Consider the following 14824-nt stretch of genomic DNA (forward strand, 5'->3'; position numbering starts at 1 on the left):
TGAAACAGGAGGTTAAATCCTGATATCCCATTTTATGATAGAGGATAGAGTAACCGATTCGTGATTTAGAGGGCTCACCAACCAATTACGATAAAACAGTCAAAACACCTACTCCTCCAGTCATGAATTAGATCTCACAATTCACAAAAATGCTCTTCTACAATACAATACATTTGTTACCATTTAACCCTTTCAATGCAATTCCTACAGTCTATGCAGTATACAATGCCACTGCAATTGCTGCACCGTATGTGGGAATAATTTTCACATCCATACTTTGAATATTATTGCCAGTTTAGTCCCATCCCATATGATCAGCTGCCCATGACCTTATGATCAGCTGCCCATGACCTTTAAATTAATTTTCTCGAAGCCTGTCTGTCTTTTCAACCACGGTCAAGTGTCAAAGCATCCCCGCCGCAGTCTCAATGCCCAAGTAATTAAGGAGCAATTGTGGTTGTCTGGTAATGTGTGTGTGAATACAGGCATGTTACAAATGCTTTTGTGTATGTATGTGTGCATATATGCGAGTGAGTGTATGTATGTGTGCATATATGCGAGTAAGTGAGTGTATGTGTGTGATCAAATGAGACGTACTGCTTTGATGACCATTTTAATCCTTTATGGCGTACTGTCAGCTAAGTTTTTTTTAAGTATTGTGGATCAAGGTCTTGTGTCCAGATACGCCTGATCTCATCCTCCAGGTGCTTGGCAGATGAGTTATTGCAGTTTGGCTGCTTCCCCTTTAGATAATTCCAGGCATTTTCAATGGAATTCAGGTCATGACTGTTTCCTGGCCACTGTGGAACATCAGTGTTATTGTCCTGGAGTCATTTTGTCACTTTCTTAGCCTTATGGCAGGGGGCACTGTCCTGCATAAACACATTGCACCCATGAATGTCAAAAATTTTACAAATGAACAAATGATTTTCAAGAACATCAATGTATCAGTCAGCATTCATTGTCACATTCTGGGGGAGGAAATATAATCCACCCCTACCAACTTCTCTACTAAAACAACTTCAGATCATAGCTGATTCACTGTTTCACTGTTTTTAATGTGTACTGTATGCTGGGTTGTATCAGCTTACCCCAACTGGTCATCTCACCCTACCTGGGTGCCCTGAAATGCATCTGAAGATGCTTTCATATGATCACATTACCTTACTCCACTGTTCTGGTGTCCAGTCTTTGTAGGTATTAGCAAAATTGAGTCATTGCTTGTGCATACAGTCCATCATTAGAGGCTTACAAGAAGTGCACTGACTAGGGAGCTGCCATTCTTTTTTTAATTGTGCATTGTATGCTCTTAACATTAGTGATGAACAATTGTTGAGGTTCTACATATTTCCTCAATGTGAAATTTTGAAGTTATGCGAGGAATTAGACACCTTTTAAGGGCGGAGAACGAAGAGGTCGCATAGGCTATACCGACTTACACCCTACTGTTCGTTAACCGAGGGGTCACTGTAGTTGAAGAGAGTCTCAAGCAAGATGTTACCTCCACTGAAAAGACACAGAGACTGACACCTGTATGGTGTGTTGACAGGCTGTATGGCAGGCAAAAAGCTAGCTTCCTATATTTCAATTTTGTTCAATAATTGTTAAAATGACTAAAAAATTTAATATAAAACTTTTAAAATTATTGAATAATATAAACTTCTTGATATTTACTAAAATAGTAAGGAATTTAAGCCCTAGAACCGATTACTGTATTGGCGGACTAATACTACAGCTGGTGGACCACCAAATGCAAGTGAAAACATGTTGAGGTCGGCTCATAAAAACTTGTTAATCGAGGGATTGCTCGTTAACCAAAGTTAAGAATCTTTTGGAAGGTTAACTCGTTAACCGAAATCTCGTAAACCAAGGCACTCGTTAACTGAGGGATCACTGTATAGCACCTTAATAGTACCGCTATATACTGTATGATAGTTGAACATTATGGTACACCTGGCTTACGATCTGCCATTTGCATCAGCTGGTGTAAACAAACTACCAGTGGCGCCACTAACAAGCGGCCAGCTACGAAACTATGGATCCGTTACACTGCCGGCACATAGCTTAGACTGTCATCAGCTTATTGGCACCCCCATACACTGAACAAGCTTACATGGCAATTTACTAAACCATCGTGGCTTTATGCTCTTGCTGGCATCCACTCATTACCCACACACCAACCTGACAACAGTTGAAAATATCTTATCCCCGGCTCCCCCAGCAAAAAGGATGATATATGACGCAAGTTTCAAGCTGAAAGTTGTTGCATTTGCAAGCTCTTCAAACAACAGTGCTGCAGTGAGGAATTATGGAGTAAATGAAAAGATGGTGCGTGATTCTAAGAAAAGTGAAGCCTCCCTGAAGAAGAAACCCAAGAAAAAATGATCTGTAAGGACCGGCATCTGTCACTGGCCTAAACTGGAAAATTATTTAGAAGGTTGGGTCAATGAAAACCGCCAAGATGGCGATACAGTAACCCGAACTGACATACACACCCTTGCACTTAAGTGGGCCAAAACACACCCAGATGAAAGCAAAAATCAGCTGTTGGAAATGGCGTGCGGTGTTGTGTTCATTTAATTATACTGGAATTTACTATTTTATTATAATCTCTATGTTAAATGAGTTTACCAAACATGAATTTCAGTAGGAAATATTAGCGGCAGGCCACGGGAGTTACGCTAAGTTATGCACAGCGAGTGTTAGGCAGGCTGTTCCACTTGTTTACCACTATGTGGTACAGCTTCACATTTTATACTCGGCGTATAAGTCGACCCCTGGTTTTGGAGAGATTTTTTCAAGCTTAAAATGTCGACTTAAACGCCGCAATTTACAGTATGTATCTTGTGTTGTCAAAGTAAGAGTAACAATTGAGACCCTGCATTTGTGTGTAAATGAGGCTGAAAGTCAGGTCAGCAACCTGGGACTTGGTCACAATTTTTGTGATGCCATATGGCAACAGGGTCTACCTCCCTGTTTGATGAAGATTTTTTTGCAAATTGTACTTATATTTTTTTTTTTTTTCAAATTTTGTTATAATCTTTACGTGAAATACTATACAGTAAGATCTCATATTTCGTGCGATTTTATTTCATGTTTTTTAATTTCGCGAGCACTACCTAATGTATTTGGCATAAAATATCGTGAATTTTGCGAGATCCAGCCAGCTGAACGAGCAATCCAGCAAGCTGAATGCTGGCCACCATCTTGAATGACGTTACAGCCCTTATACCAGCACAGTCATTTCTGCTATAACGCATGTTTTGTCAACGCGAAGTGGTTGCAACGCGATTGATGAATAGGGGAACGCCGTTTGTAAAACGAGGAATTTTGCATACGAATGTTGGCTATAAAGCGATTCCATCCTCAACGTTTTAAGGGTGGCGAGGCGCGGGGTTATGTAATGTTTACAGTTCACGTTTGACATCACATGTTCAATTGATTAATGTCTTTTGTTTGTGAAGTGTTTTTGGAGAGGTACTCTGTAAATTATTTTATTTATTTATTTATTTATTTTTTTAAATTTAGCTGTTACCCATAAATACAGTGGTCCTTCGGTTAACGACTGGTTCGGTTAACGAATTACCTTCCATAAGAATCTTCAATTAGGTTAACGAACAAAAATTCGATTAACGAAATCCTTGCGAACATCACGTTTTGTTGTGAGCATCAGCTGATGGGCTAGTCTGCCAATTCAGTAATACAGTAATCTGTTCTATGTTTACATTCGTATCCAGTGGAGTAAATATCAAGAAAATTGTGCTCTTTAATATTTGTGCATTTTTTATATTAAAATTATTGGTCATTTTAAAATTTTGCCATCCAAGCTCTGTCTCCATAAAGTTTTTCAACTATTATTTTTAGCTCAATATATGTAACTTTATTCACTTATTGAAACTCATTTACATGCATACACTGTCCTTAGGGCAAAGCTGTATGTACATGTAATCAAAATAATGTACAAAATGAATACTAAAATTTTAGTTTAGTGCAAACTATCGTATATTTACATTCAAATTAATCACTATCTTATAAGAATTCCAGCAATGTAAATTATATTCTCCCCGGTCACTTCTATGAAATTTTATAAGCAAAAACAAAATCTCAATCTAAAGGACATAAATAAACAAATTAATCCTTCACTAGACCTTCGGAGCTAACTGTCAAACATGTCACTGTCCCCCCTCCCAGCAAGGGCTTGGTGGTTATACAGTAGGCTTTAAGTTTTTATATTATATAATATCACAGACTAAAGTTAGGAGAATATAATTTGCATTGCTGGAACCCTTGCAAGACAGTGAATAATTTGAATATAAACGTCATATATTTTGCACAAGAGATAAAAATTTTAGTACATTAGTGTACAGTACGGCAGTACATTTTATACTGTAAAGTTTTTCAACTGTATTTTTGGGTAGATTTACATAAATTTCTTCATTTATTTTCATTCATTTATATCCACACACCATACTAAAAGAAACGTAAAAGAAATAAATGACCTAAGTGCAATCCTGTAGTGTACATGTACTAAATTGATTATGGTACTAAAATTGTTATGTCTAGTGCAAATTATAGCTTGTTTATATTCAAATTAATCACTATCTTAAAAGAATCCCAGCAATGTAAATTATATTCACCCAGGTCATTTCAGTGGCATTTTATAAGAGAGAAGCTGAGTCACTTAAGGACTGATAAATAAACACACATTAGACCTTGGGCGCCAACTGTCAAACGTATCACCTCACCTCTCCCCCCCCCACCACGCTCGCTCCCTCCCTCCCTCTGCCCAGCCAGGGTTTTATCTTATATAATATCTCAGACTAAAGTTAGAATATAATTTGCATTGCTGGAATCCTTGGAAGACAGCAATTTGAATATAAACGTCATATTTTGCACAAGAGATAAAAATTTATCACCTGCATCACATTACAGTAGTGATTTAAGAGTAAGAATGTATATGTACGTGTATATATATAGTGATTTAAGGGCGATTTAGGGGAATTTTAGGAGTGTTTCTGACTTTATGCATTTTTGGCTTTACAGTACTTTGTATGTACTTTTCTGTGAGCTGGAACCAATTACCCAATATCCCATTGAAATAATGGATTCGGTTAACGAACGACTCGGTGGAACGAATTGTGTTTGTTAACCGAGGGACCACTGGACTGTATGAAAAGAATAAGTAAAAAGAATGTTTCACAATGGGGACTAATAACGGTTTACACCAGCGCTCTCTGTTTACATCACGTGTTCAGTTGAATCGCGTGGTTTCTGTCAATTGCTCCGTGATTTTCGCTGTTTTCTCCAATATTGTTGCGTTAGCGATGAATATGGAAAGACAAGGTAAGAAGAATGTTTCCAAGAAGCGTTCTGGTGATCGAATTGCAGATGGTGAACATAAAAGAGGTTTACAAGAACACAACTATCGCATTGTAGCCCGCGCCATCCTAGCGACCGCCCGGGCTGTTATTGTGCTTTTTTGGGTGGTGCTACAGCCTGTCGAGTCAAGATAATGGCCTCTACCTCTACTGGGGGTCCTACTGGTGCTGGTGGGGGTGGGACCGACCCACCTAAGCGGCCAAATAAGGAAAAGGAGAAGCGGGACTATCATAAGGGAGTCAAGTTTGCCAAGTACTCGATCCAGGATAAGCAGCGTGTGATTGAATTACTTGAGGAAGGCCTAAAAACTAGTTTCCGGAAAGCACAATCAGGTCAATAAAGGAGGAATTTTTATCATCTGGAGGCTATAAATGGGAAAATCAGAGGTTGATGTAGAGTGACCAGTCTACAGTATATTGTTATTTTTCCCATTAGTTTATGTACAGCTAGACCCCGACTTACGACTGCTTCGACTTACGACCGCCGCAGATTTTTTATTAAAAAAATATATTTTTTTTTTCCAAATGACGCACGCATTTTCTATACCGAAACGTTTCCAGTTAATGTAGTCTCCATGTATAATTAGAAAATTATGGGGGCCCCATGTGCATTCAGCTGACTACATTAAAGGTAAGTGCTCAGTCACACTGTATCCATTCCTTATCATTTATTACTTTCACTGTACTGTATCCATTCCTCATTATTTATTACTTTTACTGTATTGTATTTCATTGTAGATTTTTTATTAATTTTTATTATTATTTTTTTTTTATCTATGTCGGACTTACGACCCGGATTTGGGTCCCTAACCCCGTCGTAAGTCGGGGTCTAGCTGTATTTGCTTTTGGCAAATTTGAATTTGGCACAAATTTTCCATTCTATATTACTCACGAAATACAAGATCCTACTGTACAATAAGAGTTTTGTTAAGTTGTGGGAAATAGGTAAGACAAATAAATTCCTCGAGTTGCTTTTTTCTTAAGACATCCTTAAATCAATGAACTTTCACCAAACTTCACCAACATCTCTTGATACTCGAGCCACAAAATTCACCTCACTTAAAACTCAGTCCCAAGCATCTTTTTTTTTTCTATTTGGCAGTGTTTGTTTTCCAAATTTCCCCCCCAAAACACATCCATCCCCCTTTTCATCCCAACCAGCATAGCTAAAAATCTCATTTTCTCCGTTACCTTGAACACCTTTTTCTTTTGTCAGATCACCAGCATGGTTCCGCCAGGCGAGATTTACTGATGATCTGCTCTCCTACTGCACCCACCTCAGGTCATCCTCTAAAGGGATTATGGGGAAACCATTATCATGGCTCTTGACATCGCCAATGCATTTGACAGTGTATGGCACAAGTCTTTGCTTTCTAAACTTCCCTCTTATGGTTTCTCTCCTCCACTCTGTTCTCTCATTTCTAACTTCCTCGAGAACCTATCCATGACAGTTGTTGACGGGATATCGATCTCTCGCTCTTTTTCTACCAATAGTGGTGTCCCACGAGGGTCTGTTCTTTCACCTACTCTCTTCCTTCTTTTTATCAATGATTTACTTCACACTACTACTAATTCTATCCTTTCTTACACTGATGATCCTACTCTTCTTCTCATTTTCCCTTCCCCCTAACTCTCGAAGTAGATCTGTTTCTTGTCATGACATCGTTTCTTCTATCGACAAGGACCTGTGCAGCATCTCCAAATGGGGAGTAAGAAATTTGGTCACATTCAATAAAAATAAATCACCGTATTTGCCAAATTACACTTTCGAAAATACAATATCTCCCACCAATCACATTTCAGGACAACCATTTTCCCAAATTCTAAAATAGTTATGCTAAGCTTCCCCATTTCCTCTAATATGTCATGGAAGTCACACATCCGCAACACAGCTAACGCTGCCTCCCAAAAGCTGGGAATGTTGTACAGATGCCGTATCTACTTCACTCCTCAGCAATTACTTTAAGTTTATAAGGGATTCATTCGTCCTAACTTGGAGTGCTGCTATCATATCTGGGGTGGCTCTTCTTCTGCCTAACTGTTAGATAGGGTGGATTCTAAGGCATTTCTTCTTATTAACTCACCTCCTTTAGTTGATAATCTCTCTTCCCTTTCTCTTTGCTGCAATGATGCTTCACTCTCCCTCTTTTACAGGTACTTTAACGAGCAATTATCAGTGGATTTGGCATCCTGTGTACCGCTGGCAAGGCCGTAGGCTTGTAACACTCGTCTTGCCAGTGGTGCCCACCGTTTTTGTGTGGATGTCGGTCACACTAGAATAAACCGTTATAGTACATCTTTCTTTCCTTACACAGCCAAACTGTGGAATGCTCTTCCTTCTTCTGTGTTTCCATACTCATACAATCTGTCTCACTTTAAGAAACTGGTTTTCCAACATCTTCGTGGTGTAGATTAATATAATCCCTTTCTTTTCTATTTTTAATTTCTTTTTACTCTTTTTTTTTTTTGCCCCTTTGGCTCGGTTGGGCTATCCCCATAATAAAAAAAAAAAAAAAAAAAAAAAAAAATAATAATAATAATAATAATAATGGAGGCTGTGTTTGCCAACCCCCAGATATGAGGATGATAATTTGATTGCTTAATTACCATTTTCCCATCTGAGAAGAAATGAAAACAATCAATGGAAAGTAAAACGGTTATTTTACTGTTCAATCAGTAACAATTCCTTGGCAGATTAAGGCTTAAGTATAATTCTACAGTATTGAATTATTTGGGTGAGAAGACCATAAAAAATACCTGAACTTCCTTCAGTTTTCTTCTAGCAACATCCAATTTACTCTCCACTTCTTTGCTTGCCGACACTACGTCTACAGTACGTAGAACAGTGTCATTTGAAGTTTGATGAGGTCGAGCTTCAAATCTGTTAAAACAAGAAACATGCAAATTAAACAACTTATGAGATTGAAATTATATAAAAATAAATAAATTTTACAGTAAGATCCCTTAAAAATGTATCAAACAACATTTCACATTGATTTCATTTATAAACCCGCCTGTGTTGTTATCCACAAAACTGAACCGGGTTACCTTCCCAGAGGAAACATTTGTGTCTACCACCTATGGTTGTTTCCAATGTAGTGACCCAATAACACACGAGGTGAACACCAAAACATCGACAAGTGACACACAATGTCACATGCTTCGGCAAGTGGAATTTAGATAGTTTATTCTGGCAAAAGCCAGATGATTTACATTGGCTAACACCAGACGAATTATACTGGCTAACACCAGACAAATTAGACTACATGTAACTAACACCAGACGACCTGTACTGGCTAACACCAGACGACTTATACTGGCTAACACCAGACGACTTATACTGGCTAACACAAGACAAATTAGACTGACTAATACCTGACGACTTATACCTGTACTGGCTAACACCAGACGACTTATACTGGCTAACACCAGACGAATTATACTGGCTAACACAAGACAACTTATACAGTAAAATCTCCGTTAGCCGGAATCCCTCAAACCCAAAAATTTCCAATAGCCGGAATTGAAATTTACTCGGAAAATCAATCCCAAACCCGGAATTTTTTGGAAAATTCCGGCTTTGGGAAAAAAATTTCCGAGGGTGAAAATCGAGAGCATTTTCTGAAAATATCCTGAATAAAGACGAAAGTTAAAGTATTTTTAAGGAACCTGACCTGACTCGATGTCAGGTGGAGGTAGGGAGGGAGATTAGTGGTCTCATACTACTGATCTGATGGAATTTCAGGTCACCTTTTCCTGGGTGGGGGATTAGTGGGTCTCATGACCTGAAGATGTCTTGAATAAACAAGAAAGCTAAATTATTTTTAGGGAGATTGTGATAAGTATAAATGAGCAAAGTTGTATCCCTTCAACATTACATAAAATTTTTAAATATGGAGTGAGAAAGTAGAAAGGTGTGGGTGATTTTAGAGAAATGGAGTGGAAAGGAGTGATAACATGCACCAGTGTTGCCAAGCAATAAGCTCAACTGCTGATCTTTTAATTCACCTCCATGCAGTCACGCAACAAGACCCTCACTGGATGCATATTGTTTTAATTCCCGTGTGTGTAATAATAATAATAATTAACGGTTTATTGAAAGAGCATGGCAGCCAGAAGGCTGAAAATATACAGTTGCATAATTGGGGAATGGGTCTCTTGATTCACAAATAATATACAAGTTTCATAAGTGATACAAATACATGGGGTCCTCGCTTAGCGTCAGGGCTACGTTCCTAAAAATGCGACGTTATACGAAACAACGTTAAGCGGATCAATTTTCCCCATAAGAAATAGATAAAATACGGGAGTTACGTTCCTGAGCCTCATCTTTGCCCCATGAAAATAGTTACATATACAGAAAATCATTAACATTTCTATAGAAAATAGCGCATACATATACAACTACCGTATATCTCGGCCTATAAGGCGTCGGGGTGCATAAGACGGCCCCCCCAAATTTCCATTTAAAAAGTAGCTTTTGAGCTCTATTCGCTGTATAAGACCAGTCCCCCAAATGTGACACTTACCCACTGATTCAGTAGTCCTTTACCAACCATCCTTGGTTTTTTAAAATAAAGCCAATTCACTTCAAGTAATGTCATCAAATGTTACCCGCTGGTGTAGTGTAAACACTAGTGACGTAACTGAAGCGTCTGCTATTTACCGGTAACTGGAACTAGTGTCTGTGTCGAGTAAAATTTTTCCATTTACTTGAAATATATATACAGTATATACATACATACATACATACATACATACATATATATATATATATATGTAGTGATGGGTTGTCAGACCACAGCTTACATCTCAGAAACAGTCCAGACTTGACCCGACATTAGGGGGGTCAAATGTAAGGGTATCCCTCGCAACCACTCAAGGAGTTACAAATCAACTGGCTCCCCTCCCATGTCACACGGCCCCAACAAACATGTAAGAAGGCATCGGCCGACTCTCTCCCAATATACACAATAACCTACACCGCAGAAGAAGTCCAGACCTGACCTCACATTAGCCAGGTCAAATGTAACCCTCGAGCCCAAGTCAAGGGGCCACAAATCAACCAGGGCCTCTCATGTCACACGGCCCCATCTGAAGATTTCTCCAGAATATACAACTTATAGTCTCTGAAAAAGTCCAGACCTGACCCTACATTAGCGAGGGCAAATGCAAGGAGACCCTTCGCCGCCGGCTCCTCCCCACTACACTTAACTACGCCTCACCCGCCCTGCCTCACCCGCCCTGCCTCACCCGCTCTGCCTCACCCGCCCCGCCTCCACCCGCCTCGCACCGTCCAGTGTGACCACCAATCCCCATATGTTTTGTCCCGTGAGTTATGCTTCGAAATCGGTGGTTAGTGTTACTTAATATTGAGATAATTACAGAGCTTCACTCAGTGTGTTTTTATGCTAGTATGATTTGTAATGTACTCTTTGACGTGTAGTGATAAATAATATTCAATGTAGTGAGCAGAGCTTCACTCCCCGACCCAGCCTAATGAGAATATTGTCGTGACGGAAACTATAGTTGCCAAACATTGACGTAACGTATAAAGTAAATATTTGTTTTTCTTTACGGATACACTTCCAACTAATCCATCATCCCTTTCTGATTGTACACACACACACACACACACACACACACACACACACACACCCCGAAGGGTCAAGACGTACCTGGCGCTCCTCTCGGAGCAGCCAGGTCAACTGTTAAGTTGGCCCATACCAACCCCCTCCCCTGAACCCTCCTCCCCACCGGAATATCAACAAGTTCTCGCCAGAAGTTACAATTTCATTTAGGAAAGGAACGGAACCAGTGTTAAACAGAGGTGAACAGTGGTGAACAGTGCTTAAGTCAGTGAGAACAACTCAACAGTAACAGTCTTACCTAAGTTAACCTTCACAGTGAGGTCCCAGGTACCCAATGATAACGGCCCGTGAGACCCAACAACAACCAGCGATGTGTTAATCCGTCTACGATAGGAAGGCCTAAGACCAAACCTCACTCATATAACACCATCTGTGAGGGAATTACTACACCACGTGATGCCCCTCATAACACCATCTGTGAGGGAGTTACTACACCACGTGAGGCCCCTCATAACACCATCTGAGGTAATTACTACACCACGTGAGGTCCCTCATAACACCATCTGTGAGGTAATTACTACACCACGTGAGGTCCCTCATAACACCATCTGTGAGGGAATTACTACACCACGTGAGGCCCCTCATAACACCATCTGCGAGGGAATTACTACACCACGCCAGGTCCCTCATAACACCATCTGAGGGAACTACTACACCACGTGAGTTCCTCCTAACACCATCTGGGAGGGAGTTACTACACTACGAGTTTGCTGTTCAACACCTACATTAATCTGTATGTTCACTGTATGTTCCTTTACCTTTCTCTAATGAAGGCTTTTGTTAAACCACCAATGTATGTAATAAGTCATTTATGTCCAATGTATATTTTCAGCCTTCGGGCTGCAGAATTTTCAATAAACCGTTATATTATTATTATTATTAAACCCCCACCACACACACAACCACCCACACACACACACACAACCACACAACCACACACACATCCCTGAACTAGCCTTAACCATTGATTCTCTCGACGGTATACTGTAATCCATGTACACTAGAAAATAAACTTTTCAGGAAAAAAAAATTCAGAGTTACTTGGAGTACACTTGCTTATCTGTAGCCTGGAGACTGGTCCTTTGTAACTTTTCTTCTTTGTAACATAGTAACACAGTAATGGGGAGAACAAATTATCTCTACCTTTACCAACTGTGTAACTGCTAGGTGACTGTTACCATCATATAACAACTACTTGTGAAGTTGTCATATATATAACAACCTTCCTGGGCGGCCACACTATATAGATAAAAGTTTATTGAAGAACACTTGTTATTATGGATCCGGTTGCCTTTCGCTGAAACCTTATGAACACACACACACCTCCAGCAAGGGAATTAAACACATCTGCGTGTGTGTGACTGCACGGTAGCGAGTTAAATATCAGCTGTTGAGGAGCACTTGGCAACACTCATTTTCACTCCATCTCTGTAATCACCCACAACTTTCTACTTTTTCACTCCATATTTTAAAATGTTATGTAATGTAATGTTCAAGGGATACAACTTTGCTCATTTATAGACCCACTAATCCCCCACCCAAGAAAGGGTAACCTGACAGTCCATCAGGTCAGTAATATGAGACCACTAATCCCCCACCCTACCTCCACCTGACATTGCATCAGGTCAGGTCAGTTACATGAGACCCACTAATCCCTCACAGCTCCATGGGAGTGGAAAATAACAGTCTGCTGTAACACACAGCTTCATTCATCCCCATATCCTATAGATTTTTAATTTTTAAATATACTTATTGAACCAAACTTTTAGATAAACTATTCTGGATTATTATAGTAAAGAAATTAAGTTTCTAATTTAATTAGAACTGTATTTATGGATTCCAGTATTTTAGACTCAAGGAAAACATCTCCAGCACCCAGAAACGTTCTGGGGATGTGGGCTAGTGTCTGTGTGTGCAAAATGTTTAGTTTAGACAATTGTAAACTTTTTCCAGTAACCAGAAAAGATTCTGAAATAAGGAATTTTTCTGTGTTTGAGAAAGTGGTCTTGTTACCTGGAAATCTTACATCCTCGGAAATGCTCTGCACCAATTGTTCCGGTTAACGGGGATATCGCTGTACCCTGTATATTATATTATATTACTGTATACTGTATTATATTATATTATATTATAAATATTTCTAAGCCACATTTGAGTATTGTAACGATTTTTTCACAACTTTTACAGCATTACTGTTGACTTTAGTAGTTGTCGAACATATCCTAATATTCCCCATAAGATTAAGTATTCACTAATGTGTATGCAGATTCCCATTATGCTGTGTTGTCGCATAGCATAAAGAGAGGGTCGGGTGTACAGTAAGTTCTCGCTTAACGTCGGAGTTACGTTCCTGAAAACGCAACGTTATACAAAACAACGTTAAGCAAATAAATTTTCCCCACAAGAAATAGATAAAATACGATAGTTACGTTATTGAGCCTCCCTTTGCCCCATGAAATACATTACATATACAGTGATCCCTCGGTTAACGAACGCCTCGGTTTAGGAAATTTCGGTTAATGAATTACCTTCCATAAGAATCTTCAACTTGATTAATGAAATCCTTACCAAATCGTGTCAACATGTTTTCGCCTACTCACCAGCTGGAGTATTAGTCCGCCAATACAGTAATCAGTTTTAGTGCTTAAATTTGTTACCATTTGAGTAAATATCAAGAAGGTTGTACTATTCAATAATTTTCCAAGTCTTGTTAAAATTTTTAGTCATTTTAACAATTATTTAACATAAATGAAGTACAGGGAACTAGTTTTTAGCGCGCCAAACAGCCACTTGACTCACCCAGAATGCTGTCAGTTTGTGTCTGCTCAGAGGAGGAAGCATCTTGCTTGAGACTCTCTTGAACATAAACTATTTTTACGTTTTTGCAGTACAATTATTGGTCATTCTGAAATTTATTTTACATATTGACAATATATAATAAAGTGCAGTGTTGATATACAGAAAATAATCTTGAATTACACCTAGTGAACTTAAAATTTTATGGGTGAAATGACGGCACAAAGCATGGGGTGATTTCTCTTCCACCCCCACTTCCTTCTCTTCTCCCTTCTCCTCCACCCCCAGCTCTAATTCCCATCATCATCATCATCATCATCATCATCAACCAGGAGCCTTCTACATGCACACCTCAAAGTAAGTATACTTTATTGCATTTATTTTTACTTTGTATGTAATTTTCGGTGAGCTGGAACCAATTACCCAAAATCCCATTGAAACAATGGTTTCGGTTAACGAAATTTTTGGTTAACAAACGACCTTCTGGAACGAATTGTGTTCGTTAACCAAGGGACCACTGTACATAAATTCAAAGCTCCTTGTGTGATGCCTGGTGAGGTGCTTGTATGCATTACTATAAAGTCACATTCATTGAGATTTATAAGAGAAAAACTTAAAACGTCTCTACAAGACATAAATAAATACCACAAAGTAACCGTTGTCTGTGCTCCAGCCCAGCGGTCATAATAAATCAACTCCCCTCTGACTTCTGGTACAGGTGACATGGTTTTATAGGCTTAAAAGTTTTTATCTTATAAAATGGCACAGACTAAAGTTAACAGAATATAAATTGCATTGCTGGAATCCTTGCAAGACAGTGAATAATATGAATATAGACATATATTTTGTACAAGAGATAAAAATTTTAGTCCCTTAAGTACTGTACATGTTTTTTCAACTTATTTTCCAGTAGATATAGTAACTTTCTTCATTTATTTTTACTCATTTACATGCACACACCATCCTAAATACATATTTTGAAAAAGGTAAATGAAATAT

The 14824-nt window shown here is 38.9% G+C and overlaps 1 protein-coding gene across 2 annotated transcripts in view; it reads right to left on the reverse strand.

Annotated features, from left to right (window-relative positions):
- Positions 1 to 14824, reverse strand: part of LOC121855477 (transcription termination factor 2-like) — a 151112-nt gene that overhangs the window by 81901 nt on the left and 54387 nt on the right. For both annotated transcript variants that reach the window (XM_042350446.1, XM_042350447.1), the window contains one exon: positions 8136 to 8259. In XM_042350446.1, the coding sequence (XP_042206380.1) occupies positions 8136 to 8259 (124 nt within the window). The remainder of the gene's footprint in view (positions 1 to 8135; positions 8260 to 14824) is intronic.

The sequence above is a fragment of the Homarus americanus genome, unplaced genomic scaffold (assembly GCF_018991925.1).
Source record: "Homarus americanus isolate GMGI-L3 unplaced genomic scaffold, GMGI_Hamer_2.0 scaffold48406, whole genome shotgun sequence".
NCBI classification, from domain to species: Eukaryota; Metazoa; Arthropoda; class Malacostraca; order Decapoda; family Nephropidae; genus Homarus; species Homarus americanus.